This window comes from Oncorhynchus mykiss, chromosome 28 (genome assembly GCF_013265735.2).
Source record: "Oncorhynchus mykiss isolate Arlee chromosome 28, USDA_OmykA_1.1, whole genome shotgun sequence".
NCBI classification, from domain to species: domain Eukaryota; kingdom Metazoa; phylum Chordata; class Actinopteri; order Salmoniformes; family Salmonidae; genus Oncorhynchus; species Oncorhynchus mykiss.
Window position 1 is genome coordinate 35,852,322 of NC_048592.1, and position 17,834 is coordinate 35,870,155.

Genomic DNA, 17,834 nt, shown 5'->3' on the forward strand with positions numbered 1-17,834 from the left:
TTTAATCGTTTCTGATGCTCCTCTGCAACCTTTTTTCCCATTGTACCAAATAACTCAACAGCTACTGCTGTTAATCGCACGGTAATAAACACATTCAACAGCTGTACTTTAGACATTTAGGAAAAAGTACACTTCAGATGCTCATAAATAAATCAACTAAAGTTAGTCGTATTGACCGCAGGCGCATAGAATCACTTCCGGCACAATTTTTTTTGTATTGCCCTTCAAAATAGAAAATAAAAACATTGATGTATTCAATACATATGCGAAAAGATTATAATTAATATTATTGCTGTTATGTACAACTTCCCTTTTATGTTGAACGCTTTTTGATTACAGGGAGTGACGTGTTTTGGTTTTCCACCAAAACCTCCGACTGAATTGTAATGTTTTTTAAAATGGCGTTACCCGCTGTCACTCGTGCATTCTTTACTAATAGGAATCAAATAAAGCAATGTATGGCAGAGGGCTTCCGCAACCTGTCTTTAGATAGTCGAGTTCACGCGAGGACACAATCATTGAAATGTCTGAAAAGGACGACTTCTCAATCGTATGCTATCCATGCTACTGTGCACAGAAGGTCACCGCTATACCGCAGCTGCGAAAGCAATGGCGATGAAAATAGTCGTGCTACTAGTAACTGGACTTATGCAATGGGGAGTGTAATTGGTAAGTAAGTTATTGTCATGTTAGATGTTTAAAATACTCTTCCCTAGTGTGTGTGTGTGTGTGTGTCATTGTCAATACATGAAACTTCTACCAAGAGACTCTCATCGATCTTTTACATTGATGTGCATATGATTTGCATTATTATGAGTCCTTCAACATATGACCGTGGATGACGTTCATAATAGGTCATTTGAGTTACTGAGTGACCTAAATGTTTTGTGATATACCCCCCCCCCCCCCTTCATAGCGTTCTCTCTCTTCAGCAAAGCTGAGGAGGACACCAGAACTGATGCCCAGAAGAAAGAAGATGAGATTATTTTACTTTTGAAGAGAGCCAAGGTAACTAATTGTCATTGATGCAGGCAACTCCTCAATCCAGTTTCTACCTAGAATCTTAATCTCAACGAGAAGTACTGTACCATGCAACTGTATTTGCCAAGAGATTATATGCAATCTTGTGAATCTAACACCCTGACTACACCGCTCGCGAGCGTTGCAAAATAAATTTAGGAATCTATGTTATTCAATTATTGCACCCACACTGCTCGCGCCAACGAGCATCTGTTGCCAAGGGCTAAAATAGAAGTCATTCCTATTTCTGACGCAGATCGCACTGCATGTCCTGCCTCTCCCATCTCCTCATTGGTTTATAGAAGCAGGTACCCACGTGCCATCTCCTCATTGGTTATACCCAAGTGGGTGATTGAAAGACGAACTGTTGACAGTTGTCGTGGTAATACTATGAAAGTTTAGATGCCGATCACCATATAAGTTAAACGATGAAAAAGCCTGGAAAGGGGAGAGATTACTAGAAACGATTCGGTTGACTGTTTTTATGTGTGGATTCATTGTTGGAGTAGAGGACCTTGTGCATTTCAGGTAAAATAACAACCTAATGTTTATATCCCAGGACAAATTAGCTAGCAACAGCAAGCTAGCTAAATAGGACAAATTAGCTAGCAACAGCAAGCTAGCTAAATAGGACAAATTAGATAGCAGCAGCAAGCTAGCTAAATAGGACAAATTAGCTAGCAAGTGCAAGCTAACTAGCTAAATTGCCATAAATGTTTAGTGCTTTTTGACCTGTCCCCAAATTAATATCATTGATATTAATTTGTTTTGATATTTTAACCTGTGTGTCGTGATCGCGTTTGGTGTGGGGGGACCAAATACATTTATGCACGATGGCGCACGTGCGCAGCCGGTTTGGGTTCCGTGTAAGTGTCATCAACGTAACATCATTTTAATTGTATCAATTCAGACCCAAATGTTTGTCATATCTGTTCTAGACATTATGAAGTGTCATTTCTTTACATGTTATGTCTGAGTAACATTGGTGTGTGTGTTGTGTTCAAGCTCAGTATGATGCGGGGGCAGTTGCATGGAGCCAATGGATTCCTCCACCAGGCCATCGCGCTGGCCCACCAGACTAACAATACACAAGCTATCATCTACACCTACAGCTTGGTAAAAGCCTTGACTATTTAACAGGACGTTTTTAACCTGTTCAAATGTGCTTCAAACCGTGTTTATTAGCTTACACAGTGAACTTGTGGGAACATGTGTGGTTGACTGGACTCATTTGACACGTGATTGGTCTTTGTGCATTACAGAGTGAATTTAAGAATCGCAGCCTCTTGCAATAGTGATATTGCACACACATTGATACATGTTGTGATAACGATAGTTTTGAGGTATCACTCAATACACTTTGATGGAGTAATATGCTTACTCAGGAATTTCTGTAAGCATTTAATCATGTAATGCCATGCATGGTATTAATGCCACAGTTGCCACAAAGTCAGCCGCACATCATTATTGTTGTTTTATTGTCCCCGGTCTCTACAGATGGCGAACCTTGCCTATGTCCAAGGTCAGCTGGATAATGTGAGTAATAGCAGAGGTCGCCACTCTTTCTCCTCTTCAGTGAACCCCCACCTACTGTCCCACTTTTGGGATCCTGCTTATCAAAATGAACTACGTTAAAAATCTGCAAGGAGAACTGCCACTATTGACGTTTCCTAATGTATGTGTTCTTCAAAGGAGGGCACAGATTGAGAAGAGCCAATAGGGGAAGACTTGGCATTTTTTTTCTATCCTGTTTTTGTGGATGTCTGTAAGCTGGAGGTGAAGATGATGTCATATTGCGGAGTCTACCTTTGAAACCATTCAGTTGTACTCAGCTCATGAGGCATTCATAAGTATTTTCTTCAAGAATTCGTGGTACATCATTCATTGAAATGACAATTGAGCAGAGGTTAATGTGATTGTATTTATTTTATTTTATGCTTGTGTTTTGAGCTGTTTTGCTGACTTCCAGTGACCCCTGTGCTCTTCTCCCTCAGGCAGAGAAACTCTTCAAAGTGGCCATGAGTTTCATGTTGTCCGAAGGAACACCACAGGTGAGGGTTGGTCGTGTGTCTAAGTAAGAGGTTAACGGGGTAAATTATATAAAAATGTCTGCACGCATTACTGTAAGTCACTTTGGATAAAAACGTCTGCTACATGGCATATATTTTATTAATAGCAGAGGAATAGAATTGTTGTGACATCTGGACAGTAGAGTCGCTGGGTACTGAAGCAGCTTTTTGATTTTGAAATGAAGAGGACAATCTATCTATTGTCCATTTTGAAGAAAGAAGGACTTTCTGGAATAGTTTTGGGCTCAGCTCCGTCAATTCAGAAACCATTGGCAGTGCATTGTGGTCCAGACACTCAATGCTATATTGCTACTTCGGTCTTTTTCTCTCTCCCTCGGGTTCATAGGATGACAATGGGGTCATTGAGATGTCCTTGAAGCTCGCTACCATATATGCCGGCCAGGAGAAGTAAGTGAACTTCAAAAGTAGATGTCTTCATGTGAGTTTAAATGGACATTGGAGCAATTGGATCAGCTTCAAGGTTTAAGGCAACCAAATGAGTTTTAGTGGTCCTTACCTCTTAAATAATGGACATCATCTAAATTAGGAGGCACCTTTTTGATGCATACTTTTAATCGATACAAGTAAGTCTCTGATAGGAGCCAGCCAGCCAGCTTAGTTGATTAAGAGTGTGCCTATACACCATTAGAAGGCCTCTATCCAAAGGTTTTCAGTTGAGAATGTTTTTTTTTCTCCCTGCGCTTGGTTGTAGTCCTGTATTATAGGACTACATTTTCATGAACCACCTCCCAGTACCACGGTGCACCATTTACCAACTGTAACCTGTTTGTTTCTTCTCAGGAATGACTTGGCAGAGATGGGTTTCCAGTTTTGCACTGAATCCCTTGAAACCAAGTTGGAGAAATTCAAGGAACTTCCTGCTGAGGAGCAATCGGGTATCTAACGACCAAACCTTCAAATAGTTTTTAGCTGTAATAGCATAAGATTGTGTGTGTGTGTGTGAGACTCTGGATGATGTCATCATTATGTTGTCATCCAGAGTCACATTTATTTATTTTCCAAGCTACAGTATGTCACGCTACTTTACATACAGAAGGTTTTTAAAGGGCAAAATAGTTTGGTCTGCTTAGTTTTTTCAATGGCAAAAAAAAAAGATCACGATACTGGTATCATCACAGCCCTAAACAGGATCCTCGTCTATCTCCTGTCCAACACTGCTCGTGTGTGTGTGTGTGTGTGTGTGGCACAATGCTGTCTGCTAAAAATGCATATCACTTGACTCAAACTTGCCTGTAGCTCACATCATTATCACAAATCTAGGCTTACATTTTAGTCAAAACAGCACGGTCTTGGTGTGACAAGCAAAGCAACTCACACAAATCTTTAATGCTAAGAAAAATATATGTTTTTGTTATAAGATGCATGAAGATGCAATCTATACTTTTATCATTTCTTCACCACTAATTAATTTTAACATTTGAAATGTTTGCTTCATAAGTAAATGATCCATTTCAAGCTATTTTGACATGTCAAAAAAGGCCTAAGCTAGTAATTGTTGGTTGATGGCCCATTTCTGGTGAGCTTGCAAAGTAAACCATTACTATTCTTGATCACCAAACAATTTTCGGAGCTGCATATTTATTTTGGCATTCCCCTACACTACACCCCATCCCATAGCTGTACAGCAAATCAGCAATCTGTTCGCTAGCTCACTGACCTGTGTTGATTGACATATTGCTGTTCCAATCAGAGGGCTGAGTGTGCGTTTCGCTAGCCAGTCTGTTGCACGTTTTCTTTTGCAAGGGCGACGCTGCAGCTACTGTCTCTGGCTGTGTGGAGAGTAATCCACAGACACTGTGCCACAAAATTCAAGTCATCAGTCAGTTATTTTTTGTCAAGTCTCAAGTCCAAGTCATGTGACTTGAGTCCACAACTCGGGTATTTTCAAATTGTCCCTGTAGGAACAACATCCTCTATGCACTTCCTGATGAACCAGCCCAGAGACCGAGTCAGTATATTTGTCAGTGTTATTCCCAGAGACGGCTCGGAACATATGTCTGTCTGTGTGATCAAAACAGTTCTGTAGCATGGATTCTGATTGGTCAGTCCAGCGTTGAACAGATCTTAACACTGGTGCGTCCTGTTTTAATTTCTGCCTATAGGCAGGGAATAGCAGAATAGAGGCGTGGTCTGATATGCCGAAGGGGGAGGCGAAGGAGGGCTTTCTATCCGTCTCAGAATGAAGAATAACAACACTGATCCAATTTATTATTCCTGCAAGTAAGGGAAGAGATGTGTTTTGTGGAATTTTGGGAGAATTTTCCTTTAAAGTCCACAATGGATCTGGCCTTGGGATATGCTGTTTCCAATTAGCTCAAAGTCCTGTGTAATTCTACGAGTGCCAGTGCAGTGTCTGTTTGTACTCTTCCGCGCCACAAAGCTATTTTACCCTGTTCGTGTGATGTACCTACAACCCGTGGGCTGTGTAGCTTGATCAAGCTACACGATTAACATAATCTGTCTCAGACTTGGTTGTGTCTTGTATATCTGATAGGAAATCTGAGCTCACAAAGTTTATTGTCCAGGGACTGTATAGTAGCAGGTTATATACTAGAAAGGGGAGGGTGGTTTAATTAGACGAGAACTCCAGCTCGCCTTCCCCTCCTCTGGCGGCATCTTTTTGGAAAAAGGGCTCTCGTAAGCAATGGAACTGCTTTGGGTAGTCTAGATGGAGTATCCTTCTCCAGTAAGACTAATTTGTCTTGAGTAATCTCGATCTGATGTCCAGAAGTGCTTGTCGGTGATAGGGAATAATACTAGAAACTTTCGGATCAAATAAAGTTTAAAAAAAAGACATTAAAAAAATACAAAATAATCAAGAGTGCTAAATTGGCAGGGAGCTAGCAACAGGGTGACCATCGTCAGCGCCATCTTGTTTTAAAAGCCAGTCCATTGTACTGTTCAGTGAACAACAGTGTCAGTTCATTGTAAAGTGCAGGCCTAGCCTCTTCTCTAGCTGTGTTGGGCCCTATGGTGTCTTCTCTCTAGTACAGAGTGTGTGTGTGCGCTGTCCTTGTTCTCCTTTCTTTGTAAATGTTGTCCAATTACAATATTTAAACCCTCATAATGTCATCTGTAATCCGGGGCGTGACAGAACAGCACAACAAACACTGCTCCCTGTGAACTGAATGTCTCAAGCAGACTGATGCAGCTTTTCCTCTAGAACATTCCATGCGTTTTTCTCTGTCCCTTTTTAAAAAAAACTTTTCATTCCTAATCCTTCCAAATCAAGTCCCTGCCAATGACAGGAATTACCATTGCACAATGCAGCCACAACCATGCTTGAAATGATGATGTGGCCTGGCTGGTGTCATGGTGCTGTCTCAGGCACATATTATGTACCGTGACGGTATAGGCTGGAATCCGGCCTAATACCCTGTGACGTAGAGAGAGTATATCTTTCCCCTTGGTCACCCTCTCGCACGATCTGGTCAATAAAATCAGAACGTTTAAATAAAGAGGGCGATGTTATCTTCTGAAAAGTTGTGTAACCTTGCTTTTAGTATGTTGTGCATTCAACTTGTGACCTTTTTGATATTGAACTTGCTCGCTGACAACATCCATCCTTGTGTTTCTCCCTCTCTTCAGAGGAGTTGCGGAAGGAGACCCGGCTCCTACTGGGCCTGACCCTGGACTCCCACGCCCGCTACATGGTCGCTATACACCGCCTGAGCCAGGCGGTGGTGGACTACAAGCAAGCCTTGCTGATCTGTCAGGAAGAGCAGGGAGAGACCCACCCACAGGTACCAGTTGGCCAGGAAGAGCAGGGAGAGACCCACCCACAGGTACCAGTTGACCAGGAAGAGCAGGGAGAGACCAACCCACAGGTACCAGTTGGCCAGGAAGAGCAGGGAGAGACCCACCCACAGGTACCAGTTGGCCAGGAAGAGCAGGGAGAGACCCGCCCACAGGTACCAGTTGGCCAGGAAGAGCAGGGAGAGACCTGCCCACAGGTACCAGTTGGCCAAGAAGAGCAGGGAGAGACCCGCCCACAGGTACTAGTTGGCCAGGAAGAGCAGGGAGAGACCTGCCCACAGGTACTAGATGTCCAGGAAGAGTAGGGAGAGACCTGCCCACAGGTACTAGTTGTCCAGGAAGAGCAGGGAGAGACCCGCCCACAGGTACCAGGAAGAGCAAGGAGAGACCCGCCCACAGGTACCAGGAAGAGCAGGGAGAGACCCGCCCACAGGTACCAGGAAGAGCAGGGAGAGACCCACCCACAGAAGACTGATGTAGTCTAAATGCTTTGCAGTTATGTGTCCTGATGTTTTGTAACCCATCAGATGTTAATGAGAGTGTAGCGAAATGCTTGTGCTTCTAGTTCCGACAGTGCAGTAATGTCTAACAATTCCACAACTACCTAATACACACATCTTTAGGTATGGAATAAGAATATGTACATATAAATATATGGATGCGCGATGGCATAGACAAGATGCAATAGATGGTATAAGATGCATTACTCATTTCATATGGAAATATTGTAAGATATGTAAATATATATTAAAGTGGTATTGTTTAAAGTGACTAAGTCTCTGTAGGCAGCAGCCTCTCTTAGTTAGTGATTGCTGTTTAGCAGCATGGCCTTGAGAGAGAAGCTGTTTTTCAGTCTCTCGGTCCCAGCTTTGATGCACCTGTACTGACCTTGCCTTCTGGATGGTAGTGGGGTGAACAGGCAGTAGCTCGTGTGGTTGTTGTCCTTGATGTTTTTGGCCTTCCTGTGACATGCGGTGCTGTAGGTGTCCTGGAGGGCAGGTAGTTTGACCCCGGTCATGCGTTGTGCAGACCACACCACCCTCTAGAGAGCGGTTGAGGGCAGTGCAGTTGGTGTACCAGGCGGTGATGCAGCCCTGTTGGTGATCAAGCCCACTAATGTTGTGTTGTATGCAAAATTGATGATTGAGTTGGAGGCGTGCATGGCCACGCAGTCATGGGTGAACAGTGTGTACAGGAGGAGGCTGAGCACGCAGTCTTGTGGGGCCCCGTTGTTGAGGATCAGCGAAGTGGAGATGTTGTTTCCTACCTTCACCACCTGGGGGCGGCCCTCCAAAGTCCAGGACCCAGTTGCACAGGGCAGTTGAGACCCAGTGCCTCCAGCTTAATGATGAGCTTGGAGGGTACTATGGTGTTGAATGCTGAGATGTAGTCAATGAACAGCATTCTTACATCGGTATTACTCTTGTCCAGATGGGATAGGGCAGTGTGATGGGCGATTAGTCATTTAGTTCAGTTCTTTGCCTTCTTGAGTACAGGAACGATGGGAGGCCATCTTGAAGCATGTGGGGACAGCAGACTGGGTGGCATTTATGCATCATTTATGCATCCGTGCTGTTTTGTAACCTAGAAGTTCATCTGTTCTTACTTTCTTTCTGCTGTCCTGACTACAGTCCTTGGTGCTGATGAGTGACCTGGCCACCATCCTGGACATGCAGGGTTGCCACGATGAGGCTCTGTCCCTGGTGAAGCAGGCTGTGGAGCTGAGCAGAGAAGCCGGCCACCCTGACCAACATGTGCTGCTGGGAAACATGGCAGGCATCCTACTGCACAATGGTAAGGAGGGATGAAAATGAGGACAACCTCTAGGAGGGCCTTGGTTTCCTCCAACACAAGCCAGTTTTCAGTGTCACAACATGAACTTTTATTGTGAATTCGCTAAATGAATGTAACTCCGTTGGTAGAGCATGACTCTTGCAATGTCAGGATAGTGGGTTTGATTCCCGGGAACCACCCATAAGTTAAAAAAATAAAATAAAAAAATGGTTGCATGCATACTGTGATGACGTGGTAAAAAACAATAATGGTTGCGTCACGGTGATCGCCGGCCACGGTGAAAAAAAGTATCGCTCCCTATAGGCATACTTTCAATATGTTTTTCCACAGAAGGTGGGTAAACCTGTGGGACCGCACAGATTTTTATTTTTTTTATTTCACCTTTATTTAACCAGGTAGGCTAGTTCAGAACAAGTTCTCATTTACAACTGCGACCTGGCCAAGAATAAAGCAAAGCAGTTCGACACATAACAACACAGTTACACATGGAAGAAACAGTCAATAATACAGTAGAAAAAAAATATATACAGCATGTACAAATGAGGTAGGATAAGAGAGGTAAGGCAATAAATAGGCCATGGTGGTGAAGTAATTACAATATAGCAATTAAACACTGGAATGGTAGGATGTGCAGAAAATGAATGTGCAAGTAGAGATACTGGGGTACAAAGGAGCAAGATAAATAAATACAGTATGAGGATGAGGTAGATTGGATGGGCTGTTTACAGATGGGCTATGTACAGGTGCAGTGATCTGTGAGCTGCTCTGACAGCTGGTGCTTAAAGCTAGTGAGGGACGCAAGAGTCTCCAGCTTCAGAGATTTTTGCAGTTCATTCCAGTCATTGGCAGCAGAGAACTGGAAGGAGAGGCAGCCAAAGTAAGAATTGTTTTTGGGTGTGACCAGTGAGATATACCTGCTGGAGCGTGTGCGATGGGTGGGTGCTGCTATGGTGACCAGTGAGCTGAGATAAGGTGGGGCTTTACCTAGCAGAGACTTGTAGATGACCCGGAGCCAGTGGGTTTGGCGACGAGTATGAAGCGAGGGCCAGCCAACGTGGTGGATAGTATATGGGGCTTTGGTGACAAAACGGATGGCACTGTGATAGACTGCATCAAATTTGTTGAGTAGCGTGTTGGAGGCTATTTTGTAAATGTCATTGCCGAAGTCGAGGATCGGTAGGATGGTCAGTTTTACAAGGGTGTTTGGCAGCATGAGTGAAGGATGCTTTGTTGCAAAATAGGAAGCCGATTCTAGATTTAATTTTGGATGGGAGATGTTTTATGTGAGTCTGGAAGGAGAGTTTAGTCTAACCAGACACCTAGGTATTTGTAGTTGTCCACATATTCTAAGTCAGAACCGTCTAGTTTAATGCTGGACGGGTGGGCAGGTTCGGGCAGCGATCGGTTGAAGAGCATGCATTTAGTTTTACTTGCATTTAAGAGCAGTTGGAGGCCACGGAAGGAGTGTTGTATGGCATTGAAGCTCATCTGGAGGTTAGTTAACAGTGTCCAAAGAAGGGCCAGAGGTATACAGAATGGTGTCGTCTGCGTAGAGTTGGATCAGAGAATCACCAGCAGCAAGAGCAACATCATTGATGTATACAGAGAAGAGAGTCGGCCCGAGAATTGAACCCTGTGGCACCCCCATAGAGACTGCCAGAGTTCTGGACAACAGGCCTTCCGATTTGACACACTGAACTCTATCGGAGAAGTAGTTGGTGAACCAAGCGAGGAAAATCATTTGAGAAACCAAGGCTGTTGAGTCTGCCAATAAGAACGTTGTGATTGACAGAGTCGAAAGCCTTAGCCAGGTCGATGAATACGGCAGTTTGAGTAGGTGCAGCTGCATAAGTAACTGTACAGATATTAACATTAATGAATAACATTTAGTTCAAGGGGGTACAGTGAAGACTTTTTTTTACGACTGTTGATCATCTCTGTAGTGTTCACTAAGGCGTGCAACAGAAAACGCTTCAAAGCGTTTTTGCAATAGAAAACAATGTGTGTCTTATTGGAAAAGGCCAATTCCAGGTCGTCCCACCTGTTTTTCTTTCCGTTTTGTGCCAAATGAACACAATCCTTCTTGTCTCCTTCTAGATCTTTTTGAAGAGTCTGTGAAGCTGTACAAGGAGGCCCTGGCTCTGGCCCAGTCTGCAGGAGATGAAGAAGCACTGGAGCAGATCCAGGAGGGACTGAAAGAGGTGGGCAACAGGAGGAAAGCACAGAAGGCAGAAGCAGCCAAGAATAAGACCGACTGACCGGTTGGATCAACTAAACTAATCTTATTAACACAACCCCCAAGCAATCTCTCTTAACTTGTCTGTGCTGGAGGGATCTGAGTGGTCAGTGTTAGCACACGTTATGGAGTACAGGGCATTTAGCTCAGAAAGAGAAGAACAACAACACTGTCACATCGTAACAGATGTCTTGGAACAGTTTCTTACACTGGGCAATTAACAATTATCTGTGAAACCCCAATGATGTTGTCTGTATTGTGGGAAATCTCACTCCTTCAATGTGGTGTCTGTTTGTTGTCAGATTGGCATTAAGATGTAATGGGAACACCTCAGGGCTTAATTAAGTCCATGGCCAGAATTCAATCAAAAGGTGTGTTGTCGACAAGCGTAATTGCACTTGACTTTTAAATTTACGTTTGTGCTGGCATCTTCAGAGTTTGTCATGAATGCGATCTCTCCACGAACGTCGAGGGGGAAATGCCCTTTTACAAAAGGCACATTGTTCGACAGAGCGATTGATGACAATGTGTCTTGTTTGAATTCAACCCTGAATGATGGCGCCTTAGTCTGACTTTGCTGTCTGAATCACTAAATTAAACTAAGATGTGTAAATGTTGTATGGGCTAGAATGGCACATAGGACTTAACTGGCAGCTTCAAGAGTGAAAGGCCTAATCAATAACCTTTTTGTGAACAGAGATGTATCATAAAAACTGTCTTTAAGATGGTAAAAACTGTATATATATTACATCCAGTGCATTTGGAAATAATTCCGACCTTGACTTTTTCCACATTTTGATACGTTATAGCCTTATTCTAAAATGGATTAAATAGTTGTTTTCCCCTCATCAATCAATACACAATACTCCATAATGACAAAGCAAAAACTGGTTTTTAGAAATGTATTAAATTCACATAAGTATTCAGACCCTTTACTCTGTACTTTATTGAAGCATCTTTGGCAGCGATTACAGCCTCGAGTCTTCTTAGGAATGACGCTACAAGCTTGGCACAACTGTATTTGGGGAGTGTCTTCCATTCTTCTCTGCAAATTCTCTGAAGCTCTGTCTGGTTGGATGGTGCACAGCTATTTTCATGTTTCTCCAGAGATGTTTGATCGGTTTCAAGTCCAGACTCTGGCTAGGCCACTCAAGGAGATTGATTCAGAGACTTGTCCCGAAGCCACTCCTGTGTTGTCTTGGCTGTGTGCTAACGGTCGTTGGAAGGTGAGCCTTTGCCCCAGTCTGAGGTCCTGAGCAGGTTTTCAAGGATCTCTGTACATTAACTGAGCAATCTTTCCCTCTACTGACTAGTTCTCAGACTGTACGCAATAGGCTGAGAGAGCCTGTACTGAGGGCTTATAGGCCTGTTGTAAGGCAGGTCCTCACCAGCAACAACTTTGCCTATTGGCACCAATCCACTGTCGCTGGACCAGACAGGACTGGCAAAAGTGCTCTTCACTGACGAGTAGCGGTTTTGTCTCACCAGGGGTGATGGTCAGATTCGCGCTTATCGTCGAAGGAATGAGCATTACACCGAGGCCTGTACTCTGGTGCATGGTCGATTTGTAGGCGGAGGGTCTGTCATGTTCTGGGGCGGTGTGTCACAGAATCATTGGACTGAGCTTGTTGTCATTGCAGGCAATCTCAACGCTGTGCTTTACAGGGAAGACATCCTCCTCCCTCATGTGGTACCCTTCCTGCAGGCTCATCCTGACATGACCCTCCAGCATGACAATGCCACCCGCCATAATGCTTGTTCTGTGTGTGATTTCCTATAAGACAGGAATGTCAGTGTTGTCATGGCCAGCAAAGAGCCTGGATCTCAATCCCATTGAGCACGTCTGGGACCTGTTGGATCGGAGGGTGAGGGCTAGGGCCATTCCCCCCCAGAAATGTCTGAGAACGTGCAGGTGCCTTGGTGGAAGAGTGGGGTAACATCGCACAGCAAGAACTGGTAAATCTGGTGCAGTCCATGAGGAGATGCAGTACTTAATGCAGCTGGTGGCCACACCAGACACTGACTTACTTTTGATTTTGACCCCCCCCCCCCCCCCCCTCCCTCCCTCCCTCCCTCCTCCTGTTCAGGGACACATTATTCCATTTCTGTTAGTAACATGTTTGTGGAACTTGTTCAGTTGTTGAATCTTATGTTCATACACATGTTAAGTTTGCTGAAAATAAACTCAGTTAACAGTGAGAGGACGTTTCTTTTTTTTTGCTGAGTTTAGTTGAAGTAAACTGGCTTAATCTGTGAGACGACTTGCATGAGTCAGGGCTCCCGCGGGGGGGTCTAAGGCACTGCATCTCAGTGCAAGAGGTGTCACTACAGTCCCTGGTTTGAATCCAGGCTGTATCACATCCGGCCGTGACGCTGGCACACAATTGGCCGTGGTAGGCCGTCATTGTAAATAAGAATGTCATTAACTGACTTGCCTAGTTAAAAAAAGGTTACATTTGGAACATTTTACAAAGTGAATCTGACTGCTATCAGATAAGTGTACATACAATGTAGTGAGTCTTAACTTTTTAATACAACAATACATTTATTTAGTAATATTACAGTTGATATAGATTATAAACTGATTTTTAATGACTAAGGCAGAGTGCTCCAGAACCTTGGTTGTGGGTCGGGACTTTTCCTATTTCGAATACATTGAAGGCCACATTTGACACGTTGATCCACCAGACTTTCCGAGCGTTGGGCGGAATGGTCTTTTGAACGGGATTAGGCTTCATGTTGTGTTTGATGTGTGAGGAATGGCAGGCCCACGTGTGTAATAACAGAAGCCATAGCTCAACTCTGGGCCCAGATTTTTAGTTCAACAAAATAAAAAACAAAATGCAACATTATTGCCTCATCTATACTCAATACTTTTTATTGTACAATATTTTACATGAGTTGTACAAACAGAACAAGGCAGAAAGAAGCAACTCAATACAAGGAGAGCTGTAATTTAGCTAAACAGACAAAGGAAGAGGATGTGTTAGGCCTTTCATTTGTTTTTAGTTATTTTTCAATTATCGATGATACAGCCTCACCCCTCCAAATTTCACCAAGAAAATGATCATTGTCTACAATATGGAATGTAGACATAAATCCATCGGTGGTGCTGAAATGAGAACCTTATTTGAACCTGTTTACACATGCCGCTAACATGTGTCCTTCGTCCTGATCTTGTCTGTTTACACCTATCAGATCACAATGCATTTTTTATATATATATATATATTTTTTTAATCTGCACTTGTCAAAAAAAAAATTGGGCAGAATCAGAATGTGGTGATAAGAGCAGGAAAAAGGCTGCATGTTAGCACCAGGTATAAACAGGGCTAGAGTGACTTGATTGCAGCGTGCTCAAGTACAATTCAACTCAAGACATCCACTCCTGTATACAGTGTGGACAGGACATGCTTGACCCCCAAAAATAGGTCTACGGAGGCACAGTACCGACCAGTTATGGGCAACGGAGTAACAAAGATTACTGATCAAATGAGTTTAACATTCATCATACAACATGCCAGCACATTGGTTTTGATCAACTGGACGGTTATATAATCAAGTAGATATTACAACATAAGCCGTATCTGATAATATTTCAAGCGGAACAGAACCCACAATGTTTTACAAATTCATGGTATGTGTACTAAATGAATGCTGGCTTACACAATGGAAATTGAGGCTCATGCATGTTCCACACAGCCCAGTAAGGGAGCTCAATGGCAACTAAATTTGCATTAAAGTTGGTTTGTGTAACACTAGTTCTGGGTTTCCCTAAACCTCGGTCCTCGGGACACCAAGGGTTGTTGCGCTTAGTTTTTTTTTTTTTGCCCCTAGCATTACACAGCTGATTCAACTAATCATCAAGCGTCAATTATTTGAGTCAGCTGTGTAGTGTTGGGGGCAAAACCAAAACGTGCACCCCTTGGGGTCCCGAGGACAAAGTTTGGGAAAAACGCTGCACTAGTGTATAGTGAGGCACTTGGGCTTGATTGCAGCTAAAATCGATTAATAGTATGTCATGCATGTATAATGAACCATACAGTCAACAAGCTAAAAATCTGAGGTAAATAATTAGCAACTAAATTGCCATAGTGTAGCCTATCAAACCAAGTTAAAAAGATTGACCTTTCAACAAATGCAAAAACACAAAAAAAACTGAATATTCCAATGTGGATACATGTAACATTTGTTCATACAGACTAAAAACACACAGCAACATGGAAAAGGCATATTGCAAGTTATGATTTTTTTTTAAAAAGGTACATTTTCTCAACAGTGAATTGAATTCAGAAGCTCTTGTAGGTCTGACTTTCCACTGAAAGACATTAAGGACCGAGCAAAATATTAAGATCGGAAAGGAATGATGATCATATCAATGAGGCAGAAAAATGTATGAATTCAAATTGTGAGGTAAGTCTTCCTCTCAGTTTGATAGGGTTTTCATTCTTAGAAAGAGAAACGCAGCATACTGTGTAAGGGATTGCTGGCAAATTATTCTATTGTCTCCAGTTTAAAACTTGAGTTATTTTCACAGGTTCAATGTCTGACATTTAGTATGGAAGATCTGTCGTTAACCCAGACTTTCCCTGCAATTGAGCAAAGGTGTTAGGTCGGACACAAAGACAGAAGTAGTGTTTGATTTATGGTATCAACCCAGTGGACATTTTGCTCATGGTCTATGACATTTTCTGGTTGTTAACTAGTTTTCTGGTTGAGAAGACGTCCTATATAACCAGATTACAACCAACGGGTCTCTTTTACAACCAGGTAAAGCAAGAGAAACCGAGAAATGTTTTCATGACAAGGTAAAGAAGTCATGGAAAAGACTGTATATTTTGGTTGTGATTTGGTCAGAAGCTATGTTTACAACCAGATTACCAGACACATTATTTAATTTGCTAAAAAAAAAGAAAAAAAGACTAACAAAAACAACCTTAAAAACCATCCTTGTTCCATGTCAATTTTGTCTGCCGGGAACACAGATTCGGTCTCCTCAGAAACGGTGATGGTCAGAGTGTGACCTATGAAAGACTAATAACACTCACGCGGTGAAGTGGTCATAATCAAATTGTATTTGTCACATACACATGGTGTAAAGTAACTAAGCAATACAACATGCATGCTAATTTTGTGCATCTTGTTCGTAGCCTTATAACATTGAAACATACCTGGGTGACATACGCAGCGTAGCCTCGGTAACGTTTGAAAAATAATAATCGAGATTGAATTACGCGCTTCACATTTTAGTGTTATGTGCTTCAACGATGTTTCAATAATCTGTGCTTTCTCACAGACATCGCAAACGAAAAGTTACGACTTGCGTAAGGGGAATGGACACACCGAGACTAGGGTTGAATGGCGGGAACCCGGTTACTGAGATTCACGGCCCAAAACCACACACTTTTCTCGGGATAAATAACTGCGAGAAACCGGAAAATGCTAATAAATTATTTATTTATATGAACAGCATGGCGTGAATGGAACGTAAATTATACCCAATGTCTAAAATCTGGTTTCTCTACGGCATCTGCATGATAAATCAACGCTCAGGGAACATCAGTATGGACCGCAGTTCACAATGGATGTAGATCTAGCATGTCATGGTAAACACAAAATATATTGTGATGGTAGGCCTGCATTTTCTGCAGCATAGTCTATGCTACAGTAATATAAAGACTGAATGTCTTTACATCTGGCTTTAGGGATCACTTTTAGTTGTTTTAATTGTAAAGATAATTGTTTTATTGCAGCTGCAGTTTTAAAAACATCTGTGCACGTGCGAGCACACCGTCCTTCTCGCTCTAACTCCATTCAAATTGCATCCAATATATATATATATATATATATATATATATATATATATATATATATATATATATATATATATATATATATATATATATATATATCCTAGCCTACCTCTTTCAGGTAATACATTCAATGCAGTACTTGCCCTATATTTAGCTAATTAATGATGGGTTATGCATAATTAGGTTCTAATTTATAGCCCCTGTCTCTTGCGCAATACGCGCACACCCGTGCTCCGCTGGCCTCTTTAAAAACACGCTCCTTAGCTGTTGGAGTCCCATGCAGGAGAAGCTAGACTAGAATAGCTTGGACGTTTTCTTTAAGCATTTCTTATACCAATAGACTATTTGAAGAGGGACTGGTGCGCTTGTTTGCTGAATGGTAAATACAGCAGCCAGTATAACTAATTTGAAAGAGCGAACGCGCGATGTCGGTCGGCTATAGCAGTTATTTATTCAGACCCATGACCATTCTATCTTTGTGAAGAGAAGTGAAAGCCTTCTGCATCTAATTCGAGTCCTATATTGTTCAAGGATGTCATTGAGAATTATGAGAATAAAGGACAACGAAACGTATTTCATTTAACAGTTGAAAGAGAGGAAGGAAGGAAGCAAAAACAAATATAATATGCTAATAACATTAGGAGGAAATATTATTTAAAGGTATATATGGGTCAGTCGACTAAAATTATACAAATAGGCCCCATTATACTTCAAAATTAAAAACTATTTCGCTAACCTGTACTTGTAACTTTACAAGACGCATGTGCTGCACCGGAATCGCATGTTCTCTCCTCGCTTTATCACAGTTTGATCGATGTGTGTAATTCCAGTCGATATTATACAGTTCACACTCAGGAAGTATTAGCCTACTGGAGTTAGCTATATGCTCTGTTGGGTAAATAAATGAAACTAACTACATCAATGGGCTTTTATGTTTTTCTGTCGTGCGTAATGTGCAGTAAACTATATCATATATATTTGATAACCGCACAATCATGTGTTTGTTTTGGTGGCTTGGGCTCATTAAATGTCTTTAATGTATATGGCGCATCAGACTTGAATTTTCGCTCAACGGTCTATTCAAATCCAGACATAGGCATATTTATATGCTTTATAAATGATTTTA

The 17,834-nt window shown here is 42.3% G+C and overlaps 1 protein-coding gene across 3 annotated transcripts; it reads left to right on the plus strand.

Moving 5' to 3' along the window:
• Positions 1–228: 228 nt before the first annotated feature.
• On the plus strand, positions 229–11,752 carry LOC110509092 (tetratricopeptide repeat protein 19, mitochondrial). 3 transcript variants are annotated; one of them, XM_021590054.2, is made up of 10 exons: positions 229–669; positions 917–1,008; positions 2,026–2,136; positions 2,518–2,556; positions 3,015–3,071; positions 3,436–3,497; positions 3,891–3,985; positions 6,699–6,853; positions 8,498–8,660; positions 10,758–11,752. In XM_021590054.2, the coding sequence occupies exons 1-10, from the start codon at positions 387–389 to the stop codon at positions 10,916–10,918; spliced, it is 1,218 nt and encodes a 405-aa protein (XP_021445729.2). In that variant the 5' UTR covers positions 229–386; the 3' UTR covers positions 10,919–11,752. The 3 variants fall into 3 exon arrangements, with proteins under 3 accessions (XP_021445729.2, XP_021445730.2, XP_036822521.1); XM_036966626.1 differs by having other exon boundaries at positions 374–669; positions 2,031–2,136; XM_021590055.2 differs by lacking the exon at positions 2,026–2,136.
• Positions 11,753–17,834: the final 6,082 nt, after the last annotated feature.

Excerpts from the sequence above, each read along its gene's own strand:
- LOC110509092 (XM_021590054.2), top strand. The coding sequence starts at position 387 with ATGTTTTTTAAAATGGCGTTACCCGCTGTCACTCGTGCATTCTTTACT. Across the intron at positions 2,137-2,517 it reads TCATCTACACCTACAGCTTG|ATGGCGAACCTTGCCTATGT; the intron begins GTAAAAGCCTTG and ends CGGTCTCTACAG. Across the intron at positions 6,854-8,497 it reads AGGGAGAGACCCACCCACAG|TCCTTGGTGCTGATGAGTGA; the intron begins GTACCAGTTGGC and ends TCCTGACTACAG.